The sequence below is a fragment of the Phocoena phocoena genome, chromosome 11 (assembly GCF_963924675.1).
Source record: "Phocoena phocoena chromosome 11, mPhoPho1.1, whole genome shotgun sequence".
Classification (NCBI taxonomy): domain Eukaryota; kingdom Metazoa; phylum Chordata; class Mammalia; order Artiodactyla; family Phocoenidae; genus Phocoena; species Phocoena phocoena.
In genome coordinates, this window is record NC_089229.1 from 56,540,448 (window position 1) to 56,564,161 (window position 23,714).

General features: G+C 41.6%; 1 protein-coding gene across 1 annotated transcript in view; it reads left to right on the forward strand.

Moving 5' to 3' along the window:
* LRIG3 (leucine rich repeats and immunoglobulin like domains 3) overlaps positions 1-23,714 on the forward strand; it is a 46,237-nt gene that overhangs the window by 17,975 nt on the left and 4,548 nt on the right. Inside the window, exons 4-15 of the mRNA XM_065886807.1 lie at positions 9,230-9,361; positions 9,907-10,050; positions 11,304-11,447; positions 11,758-11,901; positions 12,311-12,454; positions 13,412-13,492; positions 14,517-14,588; positions 16,765-16,836; positions 17,353-17,516; positions 19,615-19,935; positions 21,731-22,012; positions 22,998-23,450. Of these exons, the coding sequence (XP_065742879.1) occupies positions 9,230-9,361; positions 9,907-10,050; positions 11,304-11,447; positions 11,758-11,901; positions 12,311-12,454; positions 13,412-13,492; positions 14,517-14,588; positions 16,765-16,836; positions 17,353-17,516; positions 19,615-19,935; positions 21,731-22,012; positions 22,998-23,450 (2,153 nt within the window). The remainder of the gene's footprint in view (positions 1-9,229; positions 9,362-9,906; positions 10,051-11,303; positions 11,448-11,757; positions 11,902-12,310; positions 12,455-13,411; positions 13,493-14,516; positions 14,589-16,764; positions 16,837-17,352; positions 17,517-19,614; positions 19,936-21,730; positions 22,013-22,997; positions 23,451-23,714) is intronic.

A 23,714-nucleotide genomic window follows, 5' to 3' on the forward strand; every position in this document is an offset into this window, starting at 1 on the left:
AAAGAAGCAAACGCTTTTTTGCTGCAGAAGCTCGGGATGCTTCAGGAATTCAAAGTCGGTAAAGATAGGGATGCAGAGTAGGACTGAAAATGGGGGATTGGTGAAAACTCTTTTATAAGAAGCAGACCTCCAGGTTCCCCCTCCAAAACTTAAGGCCCAGTGACCAACCCTCCCTTGATGGAGGCAGAAAACTAGAAGTTTACTCTCTAGAGAGTTGAAACGAGGTCTCTGGAATTTGGGGCACAGGCCCAGCTTGGGCAAGGGGTGGGGATTGAGGGGAGCATCTTCTGCAGTCAGGGAAATTAAGTCTGATCTGAATATGAGGATGACAGTCCTCCCCTCAGCTTATGTTCCTGTTCACCTTCCCAGATACTAGCAGTCAAGCTTATCCCCACCAGCCTGGAGGTTGGAGGATCTGAGCGATTAGACAGATGCATGTGGATCCATCATGAAACGGACCACCTGTGGTGAGACTCACCAGTCAGCAAGTCCTTGCCTCACAGCCCTCAGCAAGCTTTCCAGGGCCACTTTTTACTAAATATGAGTGGATAGCCAGTGATCACTGTCTCTTGAAAGGGTTTGTAAGAATAAAGTCAGAGTCCAAAATACATAGGAAGAGGGAACCAGAGACAATGGAAGGAGAAGGGAACTTCGAAACAACTTAGTATCTCCAGAGAGAAGAGAGATGTTATATCCACAAAATAAGAAAAGAGTAGTAAATAATAATAATAAAAGGAATATTTAAGAAATGGACCCTTAAAAGTTAAAAATATAATAACAGGGACTTCCCTGGTGGCGCAGTGGTTAAGAATCCGCCTGATGGTGCAAGGGACAGGGGTTCGAGCCCTGGTCCGGGAAGATCCCACATGCCGCGGAGCAACTAAGCCCGTGCACTACAACTACTGAGCCCGCACGCCTAGAGCCCGTGCTTCACAACAAGAGAAGCGACTGCAATAAGAAGCCCGTGCACCACAACGAAGAGTAGCCCAGCCCCCGCTCGCTGCAACTAGAGAATAGCCCGCGCGCAGCAACGAAGACCCAACACAGCCAAAACAACCATAACAAAAAAATATATATATATATTTATATAACAGACATTTTAAAAAGGTAATAGAAGTGTTGGAAGACAGTTGAAAAGCTCTCAGAAAGAACCAAAAGATAAAAAGATGGAAAACTGGAGAGGAAAAATAAGAAAATTAGAGGATCAACTTGCAAATCTAATTGGAATTCCATGAAGAGACATCTGTGGAAATAGAAAAGAGGAAATTATCAAAGAGGCAAAAAAATTTCCCAGACCACGGAACACACATCTCTAGGTTGAAAGACCCTACTGAGTGCCAGCAAATGGAAAAAAAAAAAAACCTACACTGAGGGATATTTCTGTGCTCTTTTAGAACATCAGGGTTAAAGAGAAGCTCTGAGAGGAGGAAAGACCAAATACAAAGCGGGTCACCTGTAAGGATAAATAGTGGTTCTCCCCTCGCCAGTGTGAGCCTCACAGCATCAGCAGCATCTGGGAACTTGGTAGAAATGCAGATTCTCGGGTCACACCCAGGCTTACCGAAACGGAAACCCCGAGTGTGGGGCTCAACAATCTGTGCTCCAAGAAGCCCCCCACTCCCAGGTCTGGTGCCTGTTGCAATTTAAGAAGCACTGGAGTTGAGAAACAGAATGGCCTCTGGCTCTTCAAACTTACATCCTTGAGTGTTGTGATAGGGTAAAACAGTCTTCAAAACCCTAAGGAACATGGTTTCTAATCTCAGCTCGGTACACGCCCAACTGTCAATCCCATGAAGACATTTCCAAGTATGAAAAAAAAAGTACCTCTACAGATGGTTTCTTAGAAAGCTCATGGAGGATATGCCCCAGGAAAATGAGGTAGTAAACCAAGGAAGACTGGGCAGCCAGGCAGTGGGACTCCCCTAGGAAAGAAATCCCCCAAAAGTGAGGCCAGGATCTGTAAGAGGCTACAGTTTTATATGATGATTATGTGAAGCCTCTGTAGCAAATCTGGTCATTTGCTGAATTGTCATCCAAATCCACAACTCCTTAGAGCTGGAAGAGGACATTTCCTTCCATTTCCTCCCATTGACAGTGAGAAAATCAAGGTTTACAAAGTATGGTAGATCAAGACGTACAACTGGGAACAGAATCAAAATCTACTTGCTGGGGAGCTGTGGTATGAACTGCTGCTTCAAAGCGATCCTACTTTTGACAGGTTGATTGATGTATGGAATCCCAGTTTTATGTTTACTTTTTCTGGCTGGCAGCTGTGGTGGTCATACCACTTTCTGATGGATGTATGCATCTTGAACCACAGTTGAGGTACATCCTTATGGGTCAATCTAAAGCTTGATCTAGAGTTTCAAGACTAATTAAGACTATTTGGTCACTTCAGAATCTTGAATCCATTCACTTAATCCTGAGTTTTGGGAACCAAATAATGAATCAGAGATTTTCTTCAATCACAAGTAAATCACAAACTTATGGGGAGACTCAAACTCACAGCTTAACCATAGCAGTGGTTTGACCTGTGAAAATGGCTGTGGAAGACCCTGCCTCAAAAGAGAGGTAGGGAAAATTTTTTTAATTTTACTAAACGAAAGTAGAGTTAATTTTTACTGTATATACTTCAATTATTTCAGATTAAAATAATGATTGAGTAAGTGTCTTGTTTAGGATCCTGTTGTCTTCTAGGACCTGCCCTTAAATTTCTGTTTACATAAAATAGAATAAATAGACTAAATAGAATTTATATTTGGGAATCAAAAAAGGTTTTTTATGTGGTGTAAATGAGTTTCCAACTTATATTTCTTTTTTCAAGCTTACATGTATTATAATTGGCACATAACTAGGGCCCTGATTATTGAAGATCTCTGTTTTAAAACATTGTGGGCAACTTTATCATGTTCACAGTCCAAAAGATAATTTTTTTTTTTTTTTTTTTTTTTTTTTTTTGCGGTACACGGGCCTCTCACTGTTGTGGCCTCTCCCATTGCGGAGCACAGGCTCCAGACTTGCAGGCTCAGCGGCCATGGCTCACGGGCCCAGCCGCTCTGCGGCACGTGGGATCCTCCCAGACTGGGGCACGAACCCGTGTCCCCTGCATCGGCAGGCGGACTCTCAACCACTGCGCCACCAGGGAAGCCCGATAATTATATTTTATGTTGACCTGACATTTAGCTGAAAGAATGGATTCTTTGCTCCTACGGTGGCTCCTTTGCTGCTTAATATCACTGCTTCTTCATCAAGAATCTTTCTTTTGCAAAAGCTTCCTCAGTTGGCTTTATCCTTAGATGCCACAGGGGCAGTGGACCAGTCTAAACATGTGTTCTTTTAATGAAACTTCTTAATTATCTTTTTAGAAAAAAAAAAAAAGATGAGCAGAGACAGTTTATTTTTATCTGCATGGGAGAGGTTCTTTGCTTGCTAAGTCTCTCCGCTAAAAGAAGCCTAATATTATGGGGTGTTAGTTATTCCAGCCAAGGTAGTTTTCAAGGAAGCTTTTTTTTGGTGGGGAGGGGGCGTAGGGAGGGGAGAGGAGTTATTGTTGGAAATATAAGTGATCTTTAATGTGTTTGCAAAATGTCGTGTTTTCTTTAACAGCTTGTAATACCTTTATAAATGGTGTTAAACCAGTTGCTTACAAGTTACATATAGCAATCAGTATTTCCTTGGGGCCAGGCCAACTGTCCCAGTCAATAGAGTTAATGTACTTGCTCTATGGTTGTGTGGAGTGACCACGGATTCAGCAATTTTTTGGCTGCAGTAACTGAATTGGATTTCAGGGATGTGGTCGGAGTAATGCATTCTAAGAAAGGGGGGCATTGCAACATGTTAAAAAAAATGGTTTCAGATTAAATTTCACTGCACATGCCCTCTCTAAAAGGAAAATGCCACACATGCATACCTTCTCTAAATAGCCAAGTTTGCACGTCTTTACACATCGAGCTGCAAAGCCTTCAGCTGCCTTTATGTTGTGCAGTAGGTAGGAGACACCTGAAACTATTGACAGATATTTCTTATTCACCAAGAAGCTACACTTTAATTGGTTTCAGGAATTCCAGTGTGACAAAACCTGATATTCTGGTTCCTCACAAAGAATATTCCACTCTGGGACTCTCTTCTCTGACTCCAGAAATACACTCATACCATTTATATCCACTTAGGTGTGCATAAAGTTCTTTTGAGACTCTCATGCTTTCTGGAGATCACCGTGAGTCAAAAAGAACCAATCATCATCGTACCAAGCGGTCAATAACCTCATAGATTATATTTTACTGTTATTAATCTAGTCCGGGTTTACATTAATTGCGGGTGTTCCGAGTATCAGAACAAATGCACACATTTCTTATATATAAGAATAACACATTTGTCCATGTTCCTAGTGATTACAGACCTGAAAATGCCAGAACTGGGCTATTCTGGTCAGTAGCATCTCACACCTGAGCAAAAGGGGACCCCCTGCTTTAGAGGGCCTCTCGTACAAGCAGACAGAACACAGGGGTAGTGAGTAGTGTGGATGGGAACTCCAGTAGTGCTGAACTGGCTCCCAGTGTCCAGAGGCTGCAGAGCTGGAAACCTGAGCCTGTATGTCAGGGGAGGGGGAAAGCACGGCCTGTGCCCTGGAAACCAGAGGAAGAACGGTGCTTCACCCCCAAAACGGGTGTCCAGGCAGACCGTCGCCATTGCCCCTCCATCCCTCCTCTGTCCTCTGTACTTCCTCTTGCCTGTCCCCCACCCAGTCTTTGTCCCCACTGCTGCCAGAGAAGTCTTTTCAAAATGCACATCGAGTATTGTCACCCCGCCGTTCGAAATCCTCTGTCCTCCTCCCTCTACTTGATCTTGAGACAAAGGCCAAATGCCTAACATGGTTTACAGGGTCCCACTTGACCTACTCTCTTCTCCTCCCAGCACCTCACTCGTCAACTTCCTCTTTCTCCAGTTTCCACTCATTTCCTCAAGGGAAAGAAGCCTTGCCTTGGTCTCACTTGCTTCTGCCTGGAACTCTAGACTCCTCCTTGCCACGGAAAGTTTTGCTGACGCCCACACCCCTCCCATCACTTTTTAGGAGACTGTCCTTTCTTCTTCCACTTATCCCTCTGGTGTCCACTCCCTTTTGCCTGCCTGTTCTCCCCCACTAGAATTTCAGTGCTGTGAGGTCAGGGACCATATCCGTCTTGTTCGTTGTCAGATCTTCAAGACCCTCAGAGCAAATATCATCCTGCAAATAGCATAAGTCGGGTTTGCTTCTGCTTAAAGGTATTTGGCAAAGGCTGAAAGGTGAAATTAGCGACGAAGTGAAACCATGATTGTTGGGCCTGAGAAGCCAAGGCTGACATACCTGGGCCTTCTGTTATTCCCATAGCCTCTGAGAACCCTGAGGGAACCATCTGCATTCCAGCTGACCAGGCCCCCAAGTCTGTGTTTGTCTATAAGGGACTGGTTATACTTGACCTCAGCAATGATTTGACCATGGAACGCCTTGTACTATCAACAAACATAGATGACCAAAATATTCGTGGTCGTTAAGATGGATTTGCACAAGGCTGAAACGTCTTCCTATGCTCAGAGTACAGATTTTTGAACAATGGAAAGATGACATTTCCACATTAACTTAAGTAATGGAAAAAGATAGTTTGTTTTGTGTTGTTTTTTGTTGAAGCCTTGCGCATTTCCTGCCAAAACTATTAATCAACTGCAGTGCTTTAATATGTTCATCAATTTTGGCATTTATCCGTATTTGGAGAAAAATTGAAGCTGGAGTTGAATTGAATCTTTGTCTCCTAGAAGTGGTTCCTTGTGACCCACTCTATTATGAAGTATGTTTATTTTGAGGGTTTTAGGTGATTAAAAAGATTTTTTAATCTAGTTTTTTAAGGTACTTGTCTTTTTTTTAAACCCTTCTTGTTTGACATAAAGCAAGTTTTTTTTTCTTTTATTTTAAACTCGTACCTATTAGGTGGTTATTTGCCAGTTAGTCTGAGAGCTCATATGAAACTGGTGTTTGGATTTAATTCAGTTCCATTAGAACAGAGTTAAAATTTTGTGATACAGGGACCATTATCCTGGCAGTTGTAAGGGATTTTTGTGCTAGGAAGCAGTGCTGACAAAGACGCACTGTACAGGCTCCGTTTATAACTGAGCACTTTCACGCTGCAATTTAGGAGGTGTGTGGCTCAGGAAATGGCCGGCTTCGGCTGGAGCAGACTTGAACTGCAAGGAAAATTTTATTCGTCACTCAAGTAATTGGCAGTTTTAATACCTTGTTCATAATTACCTTATGAACAAACGAATACACAAACCGAAGATTGTATGGCCTGTTATCTAACTTGTAGCCTTATTTGAGCAACATGATAGACACCTGTGGGTCTCCCTCTCCCTCCCACCAGAAACCAGTCTGCTCCATTTATTGCAAAAACCTATCGCTGTCCCTTCTTGTTGTTAAATGTAAGCATAGCTGTACTAGCTAGCCCCAGACAACCTGGGGACCAAAACCAGATGCAGAATTTGATGGGCGGCAGTGGCTGTGGACTGGAGGGAGAGGGAAGGAGATGAGAGGGGGGTGTTTCAGGGTTACTCTGCTGTTTGGGGGGGGGGCTTCCTGGTAATGCAAACATTTGGGTTGTGTTTTTAAGAGAACATTTTTGCCCCCTAAAGTGTGGTTTCCTTTAACCCACACACCCTGACCCTGAGGCCCTGTGGCTTGTCTCTTGGACTGAATCCATCTCCAGGATGTAGAAATTGACTAATTGTCTCACTTGCATTAGGCTGTACCTCACAGCTAGATCAAGGGGTTTACACACTCAGGAATCCAGATGTGGGAAATGGTCAGAATCAGAGGTCATGGCTGACTTGACTCTAAACAGAATCTGTAAGACTTCATGGGAATCTGAGGGGCTTGATAGTTGTGACTTGTACAGGGGACTGCTAACCGCGCCTCCCCCCCTCCTTTTTTTAAACTTACTATTATCACAGAGTTCAGCTGTTAGGGTATACATCACCCCTGCCTGTTACCGTGTATAGGATTACTTTAAAAATGGGGTTAGATTTTTGGATGACTTGGGTCAAAAAAGACGATTCCCCGACAGTCCTTAGAAGTAGCACAGGGAAGATTTTTCACAATATTTTGAGAAGTTTTGTTAGTTCATTGTTATTTAAAATGTACAACTTGGTTTCTCCACTTACTGGGGAAAGCAGCACCTGGCATTTGCACACATTCAGGAAGCTGGTCTTCTACTCTGTTGGCTGCCAAACACGTGCAAACTCTTGGTGACCCTCTTTTCCTCCTGAGGTGCAAGCACAGACTGGGGGGAGACCCGTTTCCAGGGCATCCTTAGTGTTGGCATGATGAGGGCTCAGTGAGCTGGTGTGGATTCCCACAGCAGTTTGGAACCAGTAGCTCAGCAGTTTTGCAAGAGTGGGAAGTTGCGAGACTTTCTGGAGGTGCATCTTCACCTCCAGAAAGTAAGAACTTAATTGCCAAAATTAAGTTGTTTGAATGTTTGAAACTGTGTTCTATGAAACAGCCTTCAGGGATTGCTTTGGAATCAATAGGGACTTAGTCTGTGAGGTGGCCTGGGGGGAGTACTTGGACTTGTTAGGTTAAAAGCTCTAGTTTCCTAATTTAAACAGCAGAGAAATGTTATTATGATTAAATGGCATAATATATGAACAATGCGTAGCATAGGGCTTGGCATCCAATGCCCTCAGCGTTATTAGATTCCATATACATTCCAAGACGGGGATAGATATACAGCCCTGCTTTAAAGGAGCTCACAGTATGGCAGAAAAGACCAACAGCGCAAAAAGTGCTGTGTCACACACAGCAGAGGATCTTGTGAAAACACGTAAGAGGTGCTCCTAACTCAGGAACCTTCTGTGATGGTGAGAGGCCTGAGAGTTACAATAATGCAACAGAACTTAATGAACTCAAAACACTATACAAATGCAGTTATTGGTAAGAAAGATACACATATGAAATCTCTAAGTTTTCCCCTTAAGTGAGGGTTTACCTAAAAATGGCAGCACGTGACTTATATGACATACAGAGTTCTACTTAGAGCCCTCGATCGTTTCATTGTTCCTTGAGCTGTAACGCGAAGACCCTTCTTTGTAGGTGGACTCTGCCATCATCCCAGCCCTTCTCCCTCGACGCGTCATTTTTCCCCTGCCTAATGTCTAAAAAGTCCAAGCTACCTGGTCTAATAGGACAGTTAAGACGGCTTGCACATCAGTTTGGTTCCTGTCTTCTAGCAAGGTTGTTGTCTAATGCTGAATCTCCCCCTTGGAAACTGTTGTATTGATGACCTTCTAAAAGCTTTGACTTGGCCTCTTTTTGTTTTATTTTGTTTATCTTTCCTCATTTGTGGTCTCGTGCCCACCAGCAGAGCTTTCCACAATAGTGCGGATGTTCTGTGTGTGTACTGGCCCATTTGACAGATACCAGGCACCTGTTCAGGATCTGACATGTGGCTACTATGACTAAGGAACTGAACTTTAACATGTTTAATTTAAATGTAAAGAGCCACATGTGACTACAATGTTGGACATCATGGTCTGGTGTTTAAGATGGTTAATGTCAAACTTTTAAAAAATCTAATTGCTCCCAGAGATTATTTAGACTGGTGTGCTCTTATTTTTATAATATTCAAAGCCTTGGAGCATATCCACTGGGTTTGAAGACAATGGCAATGCATTGAAACTTGCTATTTCCAAAGAAAAAGAGATTTCTCTAGGATGGCTTTTAAAAAGCCCAATCTGATGAGTATCTTAAGTTCATTGGCACCTGTAGCGTGTGTGCTTTCCAAGGGAAGAATGAGAAATGAATTAGGACTCAAGAAGAAAGAATAGGGAACTAACACACCAGTGCCTGGAATATGCCAACTTGGTGCTAGTCATTTCATATCCCATTTCATGAAATGATAAGGAAGAAAGACTGTTAACAAAATAAGAGAAAGAAAAATCAGTTTAAGTGCATCGCATTTAGATAACCACAGCTGTTAAACGCACCCAGATTTATATCGGAAAGCTTTTCATAATTCTAGAATTATGATTTACTATCTAATGCAACATTAAAGTGACTAAAGAGTTGCTGTTTAACTTTTTAACGTGCTGTGTAGAACAGTTTTCCAAATTTCTGAAGAACGAGTTAGAAATAGAACCTATTTTTCACCTTTCAGATTGTTGTACCATTAACCCTGTTATCTGTGCTATTCTTTAAATCCAGAGCTGGAAACAAGATTGTGGAAATATTACCTGAACATCTGAGACGGTTTCAATCCCTCGAAACTTTGGACCTGAGTGGCAATAATATTTCAGAGCTTAAAACTGCACTTCCACCCCTACAACTCAAATATCTGTAAGTCAAGTTGTTTTTAACAGTTTTCACCCGTGATGAAAACATTGTGCTATATTAAAAAAGGAAACAACTTTAAGATAGGAACCAGAATGCTGACCATTTCTTACTGCTGATGGATCAAAAATGTCACTTTCTTACTGACTGGTAATTTTCTGTAAGCCCGAATAACCACAGTCTTCATTTTATTCTTACACTATTGGATTACAAAAATTGAGACATCCTTTGACTGTTATAGAAAAACCAAGTGATTCTGTAAAAAAAAATAATCAAAATTAAACCCCCGGTGTATTTCATTAATAAATGAATTTCACAAAAATTGGGTAATGTTTGTTATCTTCAAATATTTTAGTCACTTTTTCCCCCAGAGAGATGTGTGAATCATAGTCGATATTGGCCTGCAAGGGCGTAAAGAGTTAATTATTTTAAGTGTCCATTGTTACAAGTGATGGGTAGGTTCTCTGGAGAATCTTTCATATACAGAGAATACATGCACTTTAACTTCCCAAAGGACCAGAAAGAGAAGCTCATCTTCAGACTTTCAACAGGTATATCAACAGCAACCGAGTGACATCCATGGAACCTGGGTATTTTGACAGTCTGGCCAACACACTCCTGGTGCTGAAGCTGAACAGGAACCGAATCTCAGCTCTCCCACCCAAGATGTTTAGACTGCCTCAACTGCAACACCTGTAAGTAAAATGTCCTCTTAGGTTCTGTTTCCTCACCTCCTCTAAACCCTTGGCACCTACCCCCTAAAATCCACAATGTGGCAGAAGGAGTTTAGAAGCAAGGATGTAGCCACCTTTCCTCTGAGAGCTGGAGTTGTAGAACCACTGAATCAGAAAGAGCCTTAAAAGTCACCCGGGGGCTTCCCTGGTGGCGCAGTGGTTGAGAGTCCGCCTGCCGATGCAGGGGACGCGGGTTCGTGCCCCGGTCCGGGGAGATCCCACGTGCCGCAGAGCGGCTGGGCCCGTGAGCCATGGCCACTGGACCTGCGCGTCCGGAGCCTGCGCTCCGCAACGGGAGAGGCCACAACAGTGAGAGGCCCGCGTACCGAAAAAAAAAAAAAAAAAAGTCACCCGGTACAGGCTTCTGCCTGACAAGGCAAGTTGGATTGTTCCTGAAAGAGTGAGCAGCGTAATCATTGAACAACCTCCATACAAAGCCATCATGATGGCACTGAAGACATCATGGTGACTCTCCACAGCTGTGGATCGTGAGAACAGTACCAATGACCGCAGGGCCCCTCATAGCTTAAGGAGCTGTAAAGCGCTGTCTCATTAATAACGGTGGAATAATCTGTGAACAGGCTCCTACAGTACAGTGGTTTTCAGCCTTGGTTGCACATTGCAGATACTTGGGGAGCTTTTAAAAATCCCAGTGCCCAGGCCACACCCTAGACCAATTACATTAGAACCTCTGGGGTAAGATCCAGGCTTCAGTAATTTTTTAAAACTCCCCAGGTGATTCCAGGGTGCAACCAAGGTTGCGAATGACTGCCTTAAAGAGGAAGCATTAAACACAGTACAAATTGTGACAGAGAGGAATCAACTTTTGTAAGCAGTTGGACAGGATAAACTTGACGGCCCTGCTTCTGAGTAGACCTCGTGTTTTAATGTAATATTCAGTACTCTCATTCTGGATACTTTAAAGACCAATTTTAATGTGTTTACTTCCATACTGAATGGACAACAGCTTAGAAATTGAAGTGCAATCTGGTGTCAGAATTTGATGATCCCAAAAATACATCACATGTTTCACAAGGAAATTTACTCACTGCTAGTAAATCAAAATTCTTCTCAATAAAAATGCTTAGAAATTTAAAGCATTCTACGTAATTTAACACAGGCTGGTTTAACTATATTGCAGTAATGTCACATTTTATTACTGCTTCCAGAGTTTGTCATATAAGCTAACTGTCTAACTGTAACATCCAATGTAGTGAACTGAACCGAAACAAGATCAAAAACATCGATGGACTCACGTTCCAAGGGCTTGGTGCTCTGAAGTCTCTGAAAATGCAAAGAAATGGAGTGACAAAACTCATGGATGGAGCTTTCTGGGGGCTGAGCAACATGGAAATCTTGTAAGTGCGGGTGATCAATTCCTACTCAGGTGGTATGATCATGGAATGCTCAGTGAGCATTCAGCAGCTTTTATTTGAAATCCTATGTTAAAATCTCATCATTTACAAGCTTATAATTTAATATTAAGTTTTGTTTCAGGTAATGTGACTGAGAATTTAATAAGCATGGTATTTTCTGCTGATGTCTTTGTGTAACAAAAGCTACACATCTCATAACAATAGGAATATGTAATAGGTTGTAATATGTCCCCTTTGAAGAGTCTAGATAATGAACTTGGGATCCTGCTTTTGACTCTTATTATAAATGTAGGCAGCTGGACCATAACAACCTAACAGAGATTACCAAAGGCTGGCTTTACGGCCTACTGATGCTGCAGGAACTTCATCTCAGCCAAAATGCCATCAACAGGATCAGCCCTGATGCCTGGGAGTTCTGCCAGAAACTCAGTGAGCTGTGAGTTGCCTTTTATTCTCCTCAGGTTTGAGAGCAGGAATCATGCCAGAGCATGAGCTTCTTACCACTGATCTGTGAAATTTTCATAACAAAGTTTCCAAGGTGACAGCTTTTTGCACGGGCAACCTAGTCATAGTTTTGTGATAAGTAGAAGCCAGCTCTACCATTTCAATTCTGTGGCACATGGGCTAAAGCCATGGTGGTGATTCTCAAATAAAGAGAATTTTTTTTAATTACTGGGATTAGAAATAATGTTTACCTGAGTATTATTAAGAAGGCAGAGTTTTAAAATAAGGGTAACTGTGGCAATATATATTACCTGTTTCTGTTCTTTTTTTTAAACAAATCATTGCATTGAACTGGAAAATAAAAGCTATCGTTTGTTTTTTTGTTCCTTTTTCCTTTACAGGGACTTAACTTTCAATCACTTGTCAAGGTTGGATGATTCAAGCTTCCTGGGCCTAAGCTTGCTAAACACACTGCACATCGGGAATAACAAAGTCAGCTACATCGCTGATTGTGCCTTCCGGGGGCTTTCCAGTTTAAAGACTTTGTAAGTTACACATTTTGCTGTTCCTCCATGAACCTAATTGGTTCCTAAATGTGCCCACTTTTCTCCAAGCAGATTTCCTTTGTTATGAAGGAAATGTGTACAGCCTCAGAAGTAGTGTCTTAATCTTTCACAGATCAGTTTGATTAAGATCGTCCATTTCATCCATGTGTGCTTCTTAAAGGGATTAAAAAGGACAGTGATCAGATTGGTTTGGTGATTACAGTCAGCCTTCTCGGGATCTCCAGGAAGTTGGTAACTGCTCAAGAGGAAAACAATTTCAAATCCACTAATTTTTCTTCCTAAAAATGCAAATTTAAAATTACCCAGAGCAAACAAGATATACAAAGTACAGCAAAGGAAGGCGCGCCTGTTTATCAGACCAGTTATATCCAGACTTGATCTCTGTCCCAAGAGGAAGAAGAGAGAGTTGGATTAAATGGCCTTTGAAAAATCTTTCAAATGTGAATTTTAACGTTGTGCAACGGGCTTTTGATTTTTGCACTGTCAGAAAGTTTTGCTGTGTTCACTGTTTGAAGCATGAAGCATTACATGACTGAAAGAAATGCCGTGTGCTTTGGCGAGCTGCTCCTTGTGTGGTTGGAGCAGAGGTTTTAAAGTTTAATGTATTTTTCAGACTATTCAAGTCTTGCAGAATTTAGTCATCTTGATAGAGGAGTTAATAGGGCCGGAATCAACTCTCCTCATCTCGGACAAAAGTATAAAATGCTGCTGAGGGAGGAGGGCAGGAGGTAAGATCTACGTTAGGGAGAGAAACAGTTTTCTATTGTTTTGAAAGGGGCAGAGAGAGATGATATGGGCAGTTACGAGGAATTATTCCAAATCACATGCCACCTGGTTGGGGATCTTTGCTTTCTAAGCATATGTCTAACAAGAATGCCTGTATCTTTTACTAAGTACCTGGTACCACTTTCCGTAACTCTCCCTTTTTTGAACCAGGGATCTGAAGAATAATGAAATTTCTTGGACCATTGAGGACATGAATGGTGCCTTCTCTGGGCTTGACAAACTGAGGCGGCTGTGAGTATGATTTGCTTCATAATTGGCGTTGCTTTCTGACCTAAACATTTTGGGTTTTTTTTGGCTACACCGCGCAGCTTTCGGGATCTTAGTTCCCCAACCAGGGACTGAACCCCGGGGCCACGCCGAGTCCTGACCACTGGACCGCCAGGGAACTCCCTAAACACTTTGTCTTAATTGAGCTCAGTTCCACACACAAGTTGACATCTTTAAAAAGTTTTAAAACAGGTGCTCAATCTGGTTGCTACCCTTGGTCAGCTCCACAAATGACTACTGTTACACGAGATGTGTATTGATTAGATTTTCTTCCTTGGGTATAGTGGTTTTACTCAACACTTGGGTTAGTGCAGCTGACTTTAGTATCCAGATAAGAATTTTAAGTTGTTTTGAGCGCTTAGACCCTTGGGATTACTACTGTGTAAAGGTTAATGCACTAAGTTCAGCATTTTGAAACGTGCAGTGTTGCCCTTCCCTCACAGGAATGTTTAAATGAAGCGATCCAGTGACCAATGATAACACTGCAGTGGGTTCCAAGCAATTCAGGATAAAAACGTGTTTCTATTTAGCCACAAAGTGGCCTTGAAGATGGCTAAGTTCTGTGTTTTAAGCAAGCAGTCTTCAAATTGGCTTCCATTTAGTCCTAAACTTCTGTGGGTGATGAAGATACCCATGGGGTGGGTGGGTAAGGAGAAAGTCTCCAGTATTACCTGCTCTATTTATTAGTGTTCTGAGACATTTTACTTGGAATAAAGTTTCTACCTCTTTGAAAAATCACTGCTTTGATTTAACCATCAGAGTAACTTCTCGAATACCTATTTTTGCTGGGTTCTCTGTCGAATGCTTTGCAACCATGCTGAACCATATTACTGAAATAGAGGGCACGGATACATTTTTTTAAGGATATCTTGTTTAATTGAAGAAAATAGAATATTCACAAATGATTTAAAAAGCAGTTCTTTTCAGGAGAGTTGCACTCCACAATGGCTTTTACTAACTGTTCCATTATAATTTTTTTTTTTTTAAGGATACTCCAGGGAAACCGGATTCGATCCATTACCAAAAAAGCCTTCACTGGTTTGGATGCATTAGAACATCTGTGAGTAGCAGGAATTTAGTTACCCTAAAGGCAGTCTGAAATGGTTATCTACTTATATGTCATGAAAGGTAACACAAACTAGTACATAATTTTGTTGGTATCCTCTCAGTACAATAAAATATACACATCTATCCTTTGTCCTTTGTCTACCTACCTACCTACTTATCTGTCTGTATATCTGTTTGAAAGTATAAGTGTACAGGTGCATATTTCTTTTGCCTTTAAGGGCATTGCTATACATCACTTTGGGGTTTTCTCTTAGTTATTTCTCTCAAGCAGTGGTATATTTAATTTTTTAAAAAAACTACCATTTATCACACACCTACTGCACATCAGGCATTATGCTAGGTACTTATTTATATTTTCTCATTTAATCCTCACGAGAAAACTATTTAATAGCTACTATTATCTTAATTTTTAAGTTAAGATGCAGTGGCTCTGAGGGTTCATTGATTCCATCGAACAGTTAAGAAGGCAACGCACATCTTAACGCTCAAAAAAGACAATCCCTCCAGTCCTGGAGAGTGACAGGAGAGTTTTAACACTACTTTGAGAATTTTGTTTATTGTTACTGTTGTTTAATTATAAAGCATACAACCTGTTTTTCCTCCTTTATTCTTTTTCTCACTCTCTTTTGCAACTAACCTGTAAGTTAGCAGCTGACGGAAGCAGGGCTCAAACCAGGGCAGCCCCTGCTCTCATAGCAGCTCTTGCCTTCACATCTTCTGCCCCCAGTAACTCCTGGCACACATTTCTGAAATGACACTTAGGCACTCGAATATTTTCAGGCACTAGGAGCACAGCCTTGATAGGAGTCAAAGCCTGCAGGAGCACAGAGCCAACCAGCTTCTGATAACCGTGGGTGCACGTATATGTGTTCAGTGGGAGTCTGAAGCAGCACAAAGTGTGTCCACCCTGACTATTAAGGAATGCTTATAGCCAAAAGTTGCATTATCTGTTAACCTGGACAAAAGAAGTTATCATGTAAGATACACGTTTGCTTGGTACCGTCACTGGTGCTGTGTGTTTAGCTGTTAATCTGTGCACCACCATCTTGCCGTCTTCGCAATGACTCATTGGTTGCAGGGAGCTCTGGATCGCCAGCCACGCCGACAGTGTAGCAGGGCAGGTTGTAGGGGATAACTCTGCAAAGCGTCATCTGGAAAGGCGGACCAGTATTGCTGGGCTTACTGAAACAAATTATTTTCAAAGGGAAACTAGCCAAAAGGGTTTGTCATCTGACCCATTTCATTTCTGGGAAAGTGGAGTTAGTGGATCCGTGGAGCGTTAGCCTCTGCTTCAGTTTCCTAAACCTTCATGACTCTCTCAGCCTCTTTCTCTGCCCACGTTTGGGACCTCGATTCTGTCTTCTGTTGCCACTTGTCTCATTCAAAATCCCTTTTCTCCACCCTTTTAAAGGAAAACAGAGTAGTAATCACTGTGGAGAGGACTTTAATCCAGAGCTCTCATAAGCACCAGTTAAAAATAAAGCCAGCCCAGAATATTCTCTCATTTTATAAATGTCCTGCCTGAAGTGTTTGTTGGTTGGTTTGTTTTAGTGAGAACCTCTTGTCTGAACACCTACCTGTCTCCCCATGAGTGAGTTGTGTGTGACAGAATAGGCTAGTGACTGAGAGCATAGGTTTGGAAATTGAAAATAATTGAGTTCAAATCTTATCTGCCCCTTTCACGCCAAGCCAAGGTAGTTATACCCTCTGCTTTTGGGTTGATGTGAGGATTAAATGTAATAATATGTAAATGTAAATCACTTAACATGGTTGTGTATCATAGAAGGTATTCTATATGTGATGATTTTTTAAAAGCATAATTACGAGGAATTTTATTTGTGCATTTAAAAGTTACTAATGGTTACTAATTTGAATAATAAGGAGTGTAATAAAATAACATGGCAGAACAGCTTAGGCCCTTAAGAGTCAAAAATCCTGTATGTGGTGATATGAAATCTCTCTCACCGTAACAGAGCCTGCCTCTGATGCAGATATCCTTGTTCTTGAGCCCAGGCTCCCTGATGAGTTCTAGTCACCCCCACGTGTGCATCTCAGCACAGAGAGTATTTTTGTGGCGAATGGCGTGGGCAGCGCGGGCCCACCCTTTGCCTGAAGGCACATGGTGACCATAATTCCCTCGAATGTATTTGATTTGGTTGCTTTTTCAGAGACCTGAGTGACAACGCAATCATGTCATTACAAGGCAATGCATTCTCACAAATGAAGAAACTTCAGCAACTGTAAGCTTCTCTTTTCCTTCCAAGAGTTTCACATAAAGCATGGAGGGGGAAACTGACGTGGGGTGGATTATCCTGGATTATGTCTCTATAGAAAGGGTCTGGCACACTCATCACATCCCTTAACTTTTGTTACCAGAAAGCAAGAGGAGTTGGTTTTTTGTTCCCTCTGTTGAAAAGAGGAGTTCCTTTTTCTTTCTGTTACAAATTGGCGGTTGAAGTTTGTGGGACCCAATACAGTACAGTGCCTCATCATAGTAACCAGTTTTCAGTAGTAAGGTATTTTTGGTGTATCAGCATTTCTGTCTCTGCTGGTCCGTAAGAACACCACCACCAACAAAAAAACAGTGTGAGTTCCATGTCCTGCATTTTAAGATGGACTATAGAATATTTAGTCCATGGGATGTGTGTATTTGGTTTCCCCATTCATTGCTTTGTTAATATTTACGTGAGTTTAGTTTATACTTGTAGGAATCTGCATTTCGTACAAAACAAATTGAATGTAATTACTCTCCTCAGGCACTTAAATACATCAAGCCTTTTGTGCGATTGCCAACTAAAATGGCTCCCACAGTGGGTGGCGGAAAACAACTTTCAGAGCTTTGTAAATGCCAGTTGTGCCCATCCTCAGTTGCTGAAGGGAAGAAGTATTTTTGCTGTTAGCCCAGATGGCTTTGTGTGTGGTGAGTGGAACTATGGCCTTTGACTTTTTTATTCATTCTTCTTTTTTTTTTTCTCCCATTTGTCCAAATAATGGACTTCAATAAATGTATGTTCCCTTAATAAAGCTCTTATTTCTGCTGAGGGAGATGAGAATGGATCTGTAGCTTGCTGAGGATCACAGTTTTACTGATGGAAAGAACATTTTTTTCTATAATTTTTAAAATTGGCATCAGAGTGGTTTGGCAGAAGGAGAATGATGTTGGATCTTGGGAGAACTGAAGGATAGTCACAGCCCTGCTACTTAACTGTGATTCCCTGAATCTCAGTCTTCACATCTATGAAATGGGAGCGCTGCTCTCTGCTCTCCCCAGTTACGGGGGTTGTTGAGAGGCTCTTGTGAGCTCAGTGAAGAGACTGACTTAAATCCTGTGCATATGCTGTTTATGGTGAGTAGAAAGAGAAAATTATTAGCTAGTGATTTATAGTCTGCTAAAAATTTTACTATTAGTGGGTAAAACATTACAAGTAACAGAAAGTTTGAGTTTATTGTAAATAAATGTAAGGTCCATTGTCTTAGCATCTAAGCATCTCAGCGTTAGAAATTTGCTTACCCAACTTCAGACAGCAGATCTGGATCAAAACCCCAAGTTTTCATCTCTCTGGTGCCGTCTTCCGTCTGCTTCACTACACTGCTGTTTACTATTTGCTGCCATGGAGACCTTTGTAAAACTAAATGTGCGTACAGAACACGAAATCAAAATTTGTTTGAATTTTAGTATGTGTGTTAAGATACTGCAGAACCTAATTCTACATTGGCCTTTAAAATTTTATCTAAAACTGCTTTGCCTAGGATTGTTTAGCTAAGTACAAGAAAACCATATTTTTTTTTAGGTTGCAGCATTAAATGGTGCCAACAGTTTCTGGAAATAAAACATCTGATGTAGCTTTTGGATCTAAGTAAGCATTTGGCATTCAGCTGTAAGGGTCTGAGCTATTCCTTTTCCATGGTCTTGATTTCTCTGTTCCGTAGTCTTCGAGATATGAACTCTATTACTTTGAGACACACACACACACACACACACACACACACACACACACACACTTTCCCATATCTACATAGTACCCATAGATTTTTTACCAGATGAGAATTTTAGAATAATCACACAGAAGAAGGAACTATCTTGATTACAGCATGCAGGCGTGGCATTGGAAATTACCTGCATTGCAGTTGTCAGAGGGTCCCCCATACCCCATTCATAAACACACACACACACACACACACACACACACACACACACACGTAATTTTTTTCAGAGCACCCAAGTAATACATTTTGGTTGCTTTAAGATGCTTCCTTCTGGGTTTAGACCATCTCTGAGAAACTGAAGTTCAAAAAGGTAACTTTTCCAAAAAGTAACAGAGAACTAAAAATAACTGTTTGGAATGAAAGAGTTGCTTAGCTGTAATTATAATGTAGCTCTGACAGTGTGGCACAGCGACCTGATGGACTGTCCACTCTAAACTCCAGGCTGGAGCCGGGGGCTCACAGGGAGCTTGAGAAATGCTTTTCCTTTCACTACAGGATTGTTTTTTCCTGCTCTACCTAAAAATGACTGGTCTTTTTAATGGGTTCTATTTTTGGTAAGTGGGGTGTTAATTTGCTGCCTTTAGTGGTATTGATTATCATTATTGATGTTTGATTTCTTAATTTTTCTGCTTATTTATGAAGAACATGGGGGAAAAGTGCAGTTCCTAATAGTATTTCAAGATGATCCATGAGCCTGGAAGTGTCTTAAACGATTTCTTCTTGTATTTATGTTAAAAAAAAAAAAAAAAAGCCAAGAGGTCTGCAATAAACTGTATTCCAATATATCAGTCTCCTCCCAGTTAATGATGGATAAATAGGGCTCAATCTCTAGTTGAAATGAATGAATTACTTTATAAACTCTCTCCCAGTCTGTTATTTTCAACACTGGGACTGCTGGTCCATCTGTGAAACATACACAGAGGGTAAAAACCTAAGCCACTGTTTGTTTTGAGTTTCTTGGTGTTCAGATCTGAGTAGCATTTGGACTCAAGCTTAAAACTGTTTTGTTTCCTCCTCTCCATTTTGAACAGATGATTTTCCTAAACCCCAGATCACAGTTCAGCCAGAAACACAGTCGGCAATAAAAGGTTCCAATTTGAGTTTTATCTGCTCAGCTGCCAGCAGCAGTGATTCCCCAATGACTTTTGCTTGGAAAAAAGACAATGAACTACTGCATGATGCTGAAATGGAAAATTATGCACACCTCCGGGCCCAAGGTGGGGAGGTGATGGAGTACACCACCATTCTTCGGCTCCGCAGTGTGGAATTTACCAGTGAAGGGAGATATCAGTGTGTCATCTCCAATCACTTTGGTTCATCCTACTCTGTCAAAGCCAAGCTCACAGTAAATAGTATGTGATCTGACTTTTCCTTTTGCGTTTAAAGATATGTTTTAGAAACATATTTCTCATTTCCTCTCTTTTTCTTACTGCTAACCCTATCCTCTGCTCTTACAGTTCTCCAGCTAACCCTTCTCACTCCACAAGATTAATAGTCTTGGTTAAGCAAGCAGTTTTTGTGTTGAAGACCCCATACTTAGCATGGTGGGTAACCAAGATGAACCAGACACTTTTTGCTCTGTGAGAGTTCACAATGTACTGGTCTGATGTGGGAGGCCATGAAGTATAGAGTTAAAGGATATCACCTTTTTTTTTAAAAATGAAGTATAGTTGACTTACAATACTGTGTTAGTTTCAGTTGTACAGCAGAATGATTCAGTTATATGTATTTTTTTCAGATAATTTTCCATTATAGATTATTATAAGATATTGAATATAGTTCCCTGTGTTATACAGTGAATTCTTGTTGCTTATCTATTTTATGTGAAGTAGTTTGTATCTGTTAATCCCATACTCCTAGTTTATCTCTCCCCCTCTCCCTTTCCCCTTTGGTAACCGTAAGTTGTTTTCTGTGTCTGAGTCTGTTTATTTTTTATATATATATTAGTTTATTTTTTAGATTCCAGATATAAGTGATAATATTTGTCTTTCTCTGTCTGACTTCACTTAGTATGAAATTCTCTAGGTCCACCCATGTTGCTGCAAATGGTAATATTTCATTCTTTTCTATGGCAGAGTAAATATTCCATTGTATATATGTACCACATCTTCTTAAACCAGTTATCTGTTGATGGGCACTTAGGTTGCTTCCATGTCCTGGCTATTGTAAATTGTGCTGCTATGAACATGGGGGTGCATATATCTTTTTGAATTAGAGTTTTCATCTTTTCCAGATATATGCCCAGGAGTGGAATTGCTGGGTCATATGGTAGCTCTATTTTTAGTTTTTTAGGAAACCTCCATACTGTTTTCCATAGTGCCTGCACCAATTTACATTCCCACCAATAGAGAGCACACCACCCTTAGCTCAGAGATCTGGGTTTGAACCCTGCCACTCCTGCTTACAGCTGTGGAACTCTCAGCAAGTTACCTAACCTCTCTGTGCCTCCTTTTCCACATCTTTCAGTTAGGAGTAATAGTACCTACCTTATAGAGGTATGATAATTGTTAAATAAAATAATTTGTGTAAAGAACTTAGCAGAATGCCTGGAATAGAGTAAGTGCTCAGTAAATGCAGTAAGCGTTAGCTGCTGTTCATAAAAGTGTCTCATCCTGTGCTCTGTGTGGCAGGTAGGCAGTTGTACAGTTTAGCATTTAATTGTTTGTATCTTTCATGGTAGAAAATATGATTCATTAATGCATTCATTCAATAAATGGTTGCTGAGGCCTCACAGATCGAACAAAAAATTGTGGGACAAAACACATGTCTAAAGTCATAGAATGTTAGAGCCAGGAGGGACTTAAAAAAAAAAAAAAAGATGGTGTGGTCAGGGTAACAAAGAGATAAACTCATTTGCCTAAAGTCTCACAGGTAATTATTGAGGAAACTAAAAAGCGACTGGAAAATAGCAGAAAGACCATCAGTCTGAAGCTCAGGTGACCTGTTTCATTCTGACTCCATCATTTCTGTACCTGTGTAACCTTGAGGGAGTACCTTAATCACTCCATCTCATCTTGCAGTTGGAAATAACCCCTGCCTTACTATGTCAGGGACATTCATAAGTATCAAAAAAAAAAAAAAAGGGAATGAAAATGAACCTCTCAAACTCCAGGATGCTAATTGCCCATGTTGTGTCTCTGATTTCAGTGCTTCCTTCGTTCACCAAGACCCCCATGGACCTCACCATCCGCGCCGGGGCCATGGCACGCTTGGAGTGCGCTGCCCTGGGACACCCGGCCCCACAGATAGCCTGGCAGAAGGACGGGGGCACAGACTTCCCGGCCGCGAGGGAGAGACGCATGCATGTAATGCCCGAGGATGACGTGTTCTTTATCGTGGACGTGAAGATAGAGGACATCGGGGTGTATAGCTGCACCGCTCAAAACAGTGCAGGGAGCATTTCTGCAAATGCAACTCTGACTGTCCTCGGTAAGTGGATATTTTCAGATTTTGTGATATACATTAGTCTTAAATATACCAGCTCACCCAAAGGCCCTAAGAAGCTGTGAGAAGTTGTGTCCGAAGTGGAGAGGGTGAGAGATGATCCATAGGACACTGCCCTTTCCTGGAGGGGACAATGGCTTCTCAGAAGCTTTGAAGTCGCGAGTGTATTACATCTTCAGGCCTGTGGCCAGTGAAATGAATCTGCTCCCTCCCATGTGAGGAGGGGGAAAAGTAAATGCTTTGATGCTTTCCCTTTTGCAGGAGTCACCTTTCTCTGCTCTTTCCGTCATGCAATCTCTACCAGAAGTCTTAACAATATAAAGAATATAAGAAAATAAGTGTATAAATAGATTGAAAGGGCCCTAACTTTTTTCTCAGCCTCCCATAACCACTGTGGAAATCTGAGTTCATCTTTTATCATTTACTTAAACAGATGCTTTTTAAAAATGTGAGCATGTCAATCATTTGTGTATCATTGAAAGAGTAAATCAGAGTAACCTATGAACACCAAATAATAAAAGTAAATTATTTTCAGAATTTTAATATAGGCTGGGACATCTAGCACTAGGAAGTTTCCCTTTAAAAATGTAGACATTCTGAATTTTTTCATCCATCAACACACAGTTGTGCTTGAAATTATTTTTATACATTTTCTAATTCTAAAAAATGTCTAAAATGTTTTGCTTTGCCCCACTTCCACCATTCCACAGCCTTGCCAAGAGTGAGACAGACTGAGAGAAAGGAAATAGTAAATATTATCCTTAACTGTTGTTGTAAGTAAATGACAGCCAAATGATAAAATGAAATCCCAGATGCTGTATACATGTGTAGGGTCTTAAAGAAGCATGGGCGTGAGGTTGTGGGAGAATACAGTTTTCAGCTCCCACTTGAATAAATTTAAGCGCGAGGTCTTATGCTGTGCGAACCCTAATTTCATGTCGGAGATGAAAAACGTAACTTGTCATTTCAGAGACGCCATCATTTTTGCGGCCCCTGTTAGATCGAACTGTAACCAAGGGGGAGACGGCCGTCCTGCAGTGCATCGCGGGAGGGAGCCCTCCTCCCAGATTGAACTGGACCAAGGATGACGGCCCTTTGGTGGTCACTGAAAGGCACTTTTTTGCAGCAGGCAAGCAGCTGCTAATCATTGTGGACTCTGACATCAGGGACGCCGGGAAGTACACGTGTGAAATGTCTAATACCCTGGGCACCGAGAGAGGCCACGTGCGCCTCAGCGTGATCCCCACCCCCACCTGCGACTCCCCTCAGATGACCGCCTCATCACTGGATGATGATGGATGGGCCACCGTGGGTATCGTGATCATCGCGGTGGTTTGCTGTGTGGTGGGCACGTCGCTCGTGTGGGTGGTCATCATATACCACACACGGCGGAGGAACGAAGATTGCAGCATCACCAACACAGGTGTGTCAGCAGAAGCCTGGCACAGGGTGCAGGAGTCGTGTGTGTGCTTATGGTCCCGCCGTGATTTCCTTCTGAGTGTGTGTCTCACAGTCTCAGGCCGTGTCACAGGGGTGACTCATTTGTTTCAAAGCTGCAGAACTACGGTTAGCTAAAAATAACACCCTGGCCCAGAATAAAGCTGATGGTTAAAGATGAGTGCTTTCTGTCAAAACCTCATCAGAATATCCTGTTGGCTATGAGAGACGATCCAAATCACAGCGTAAA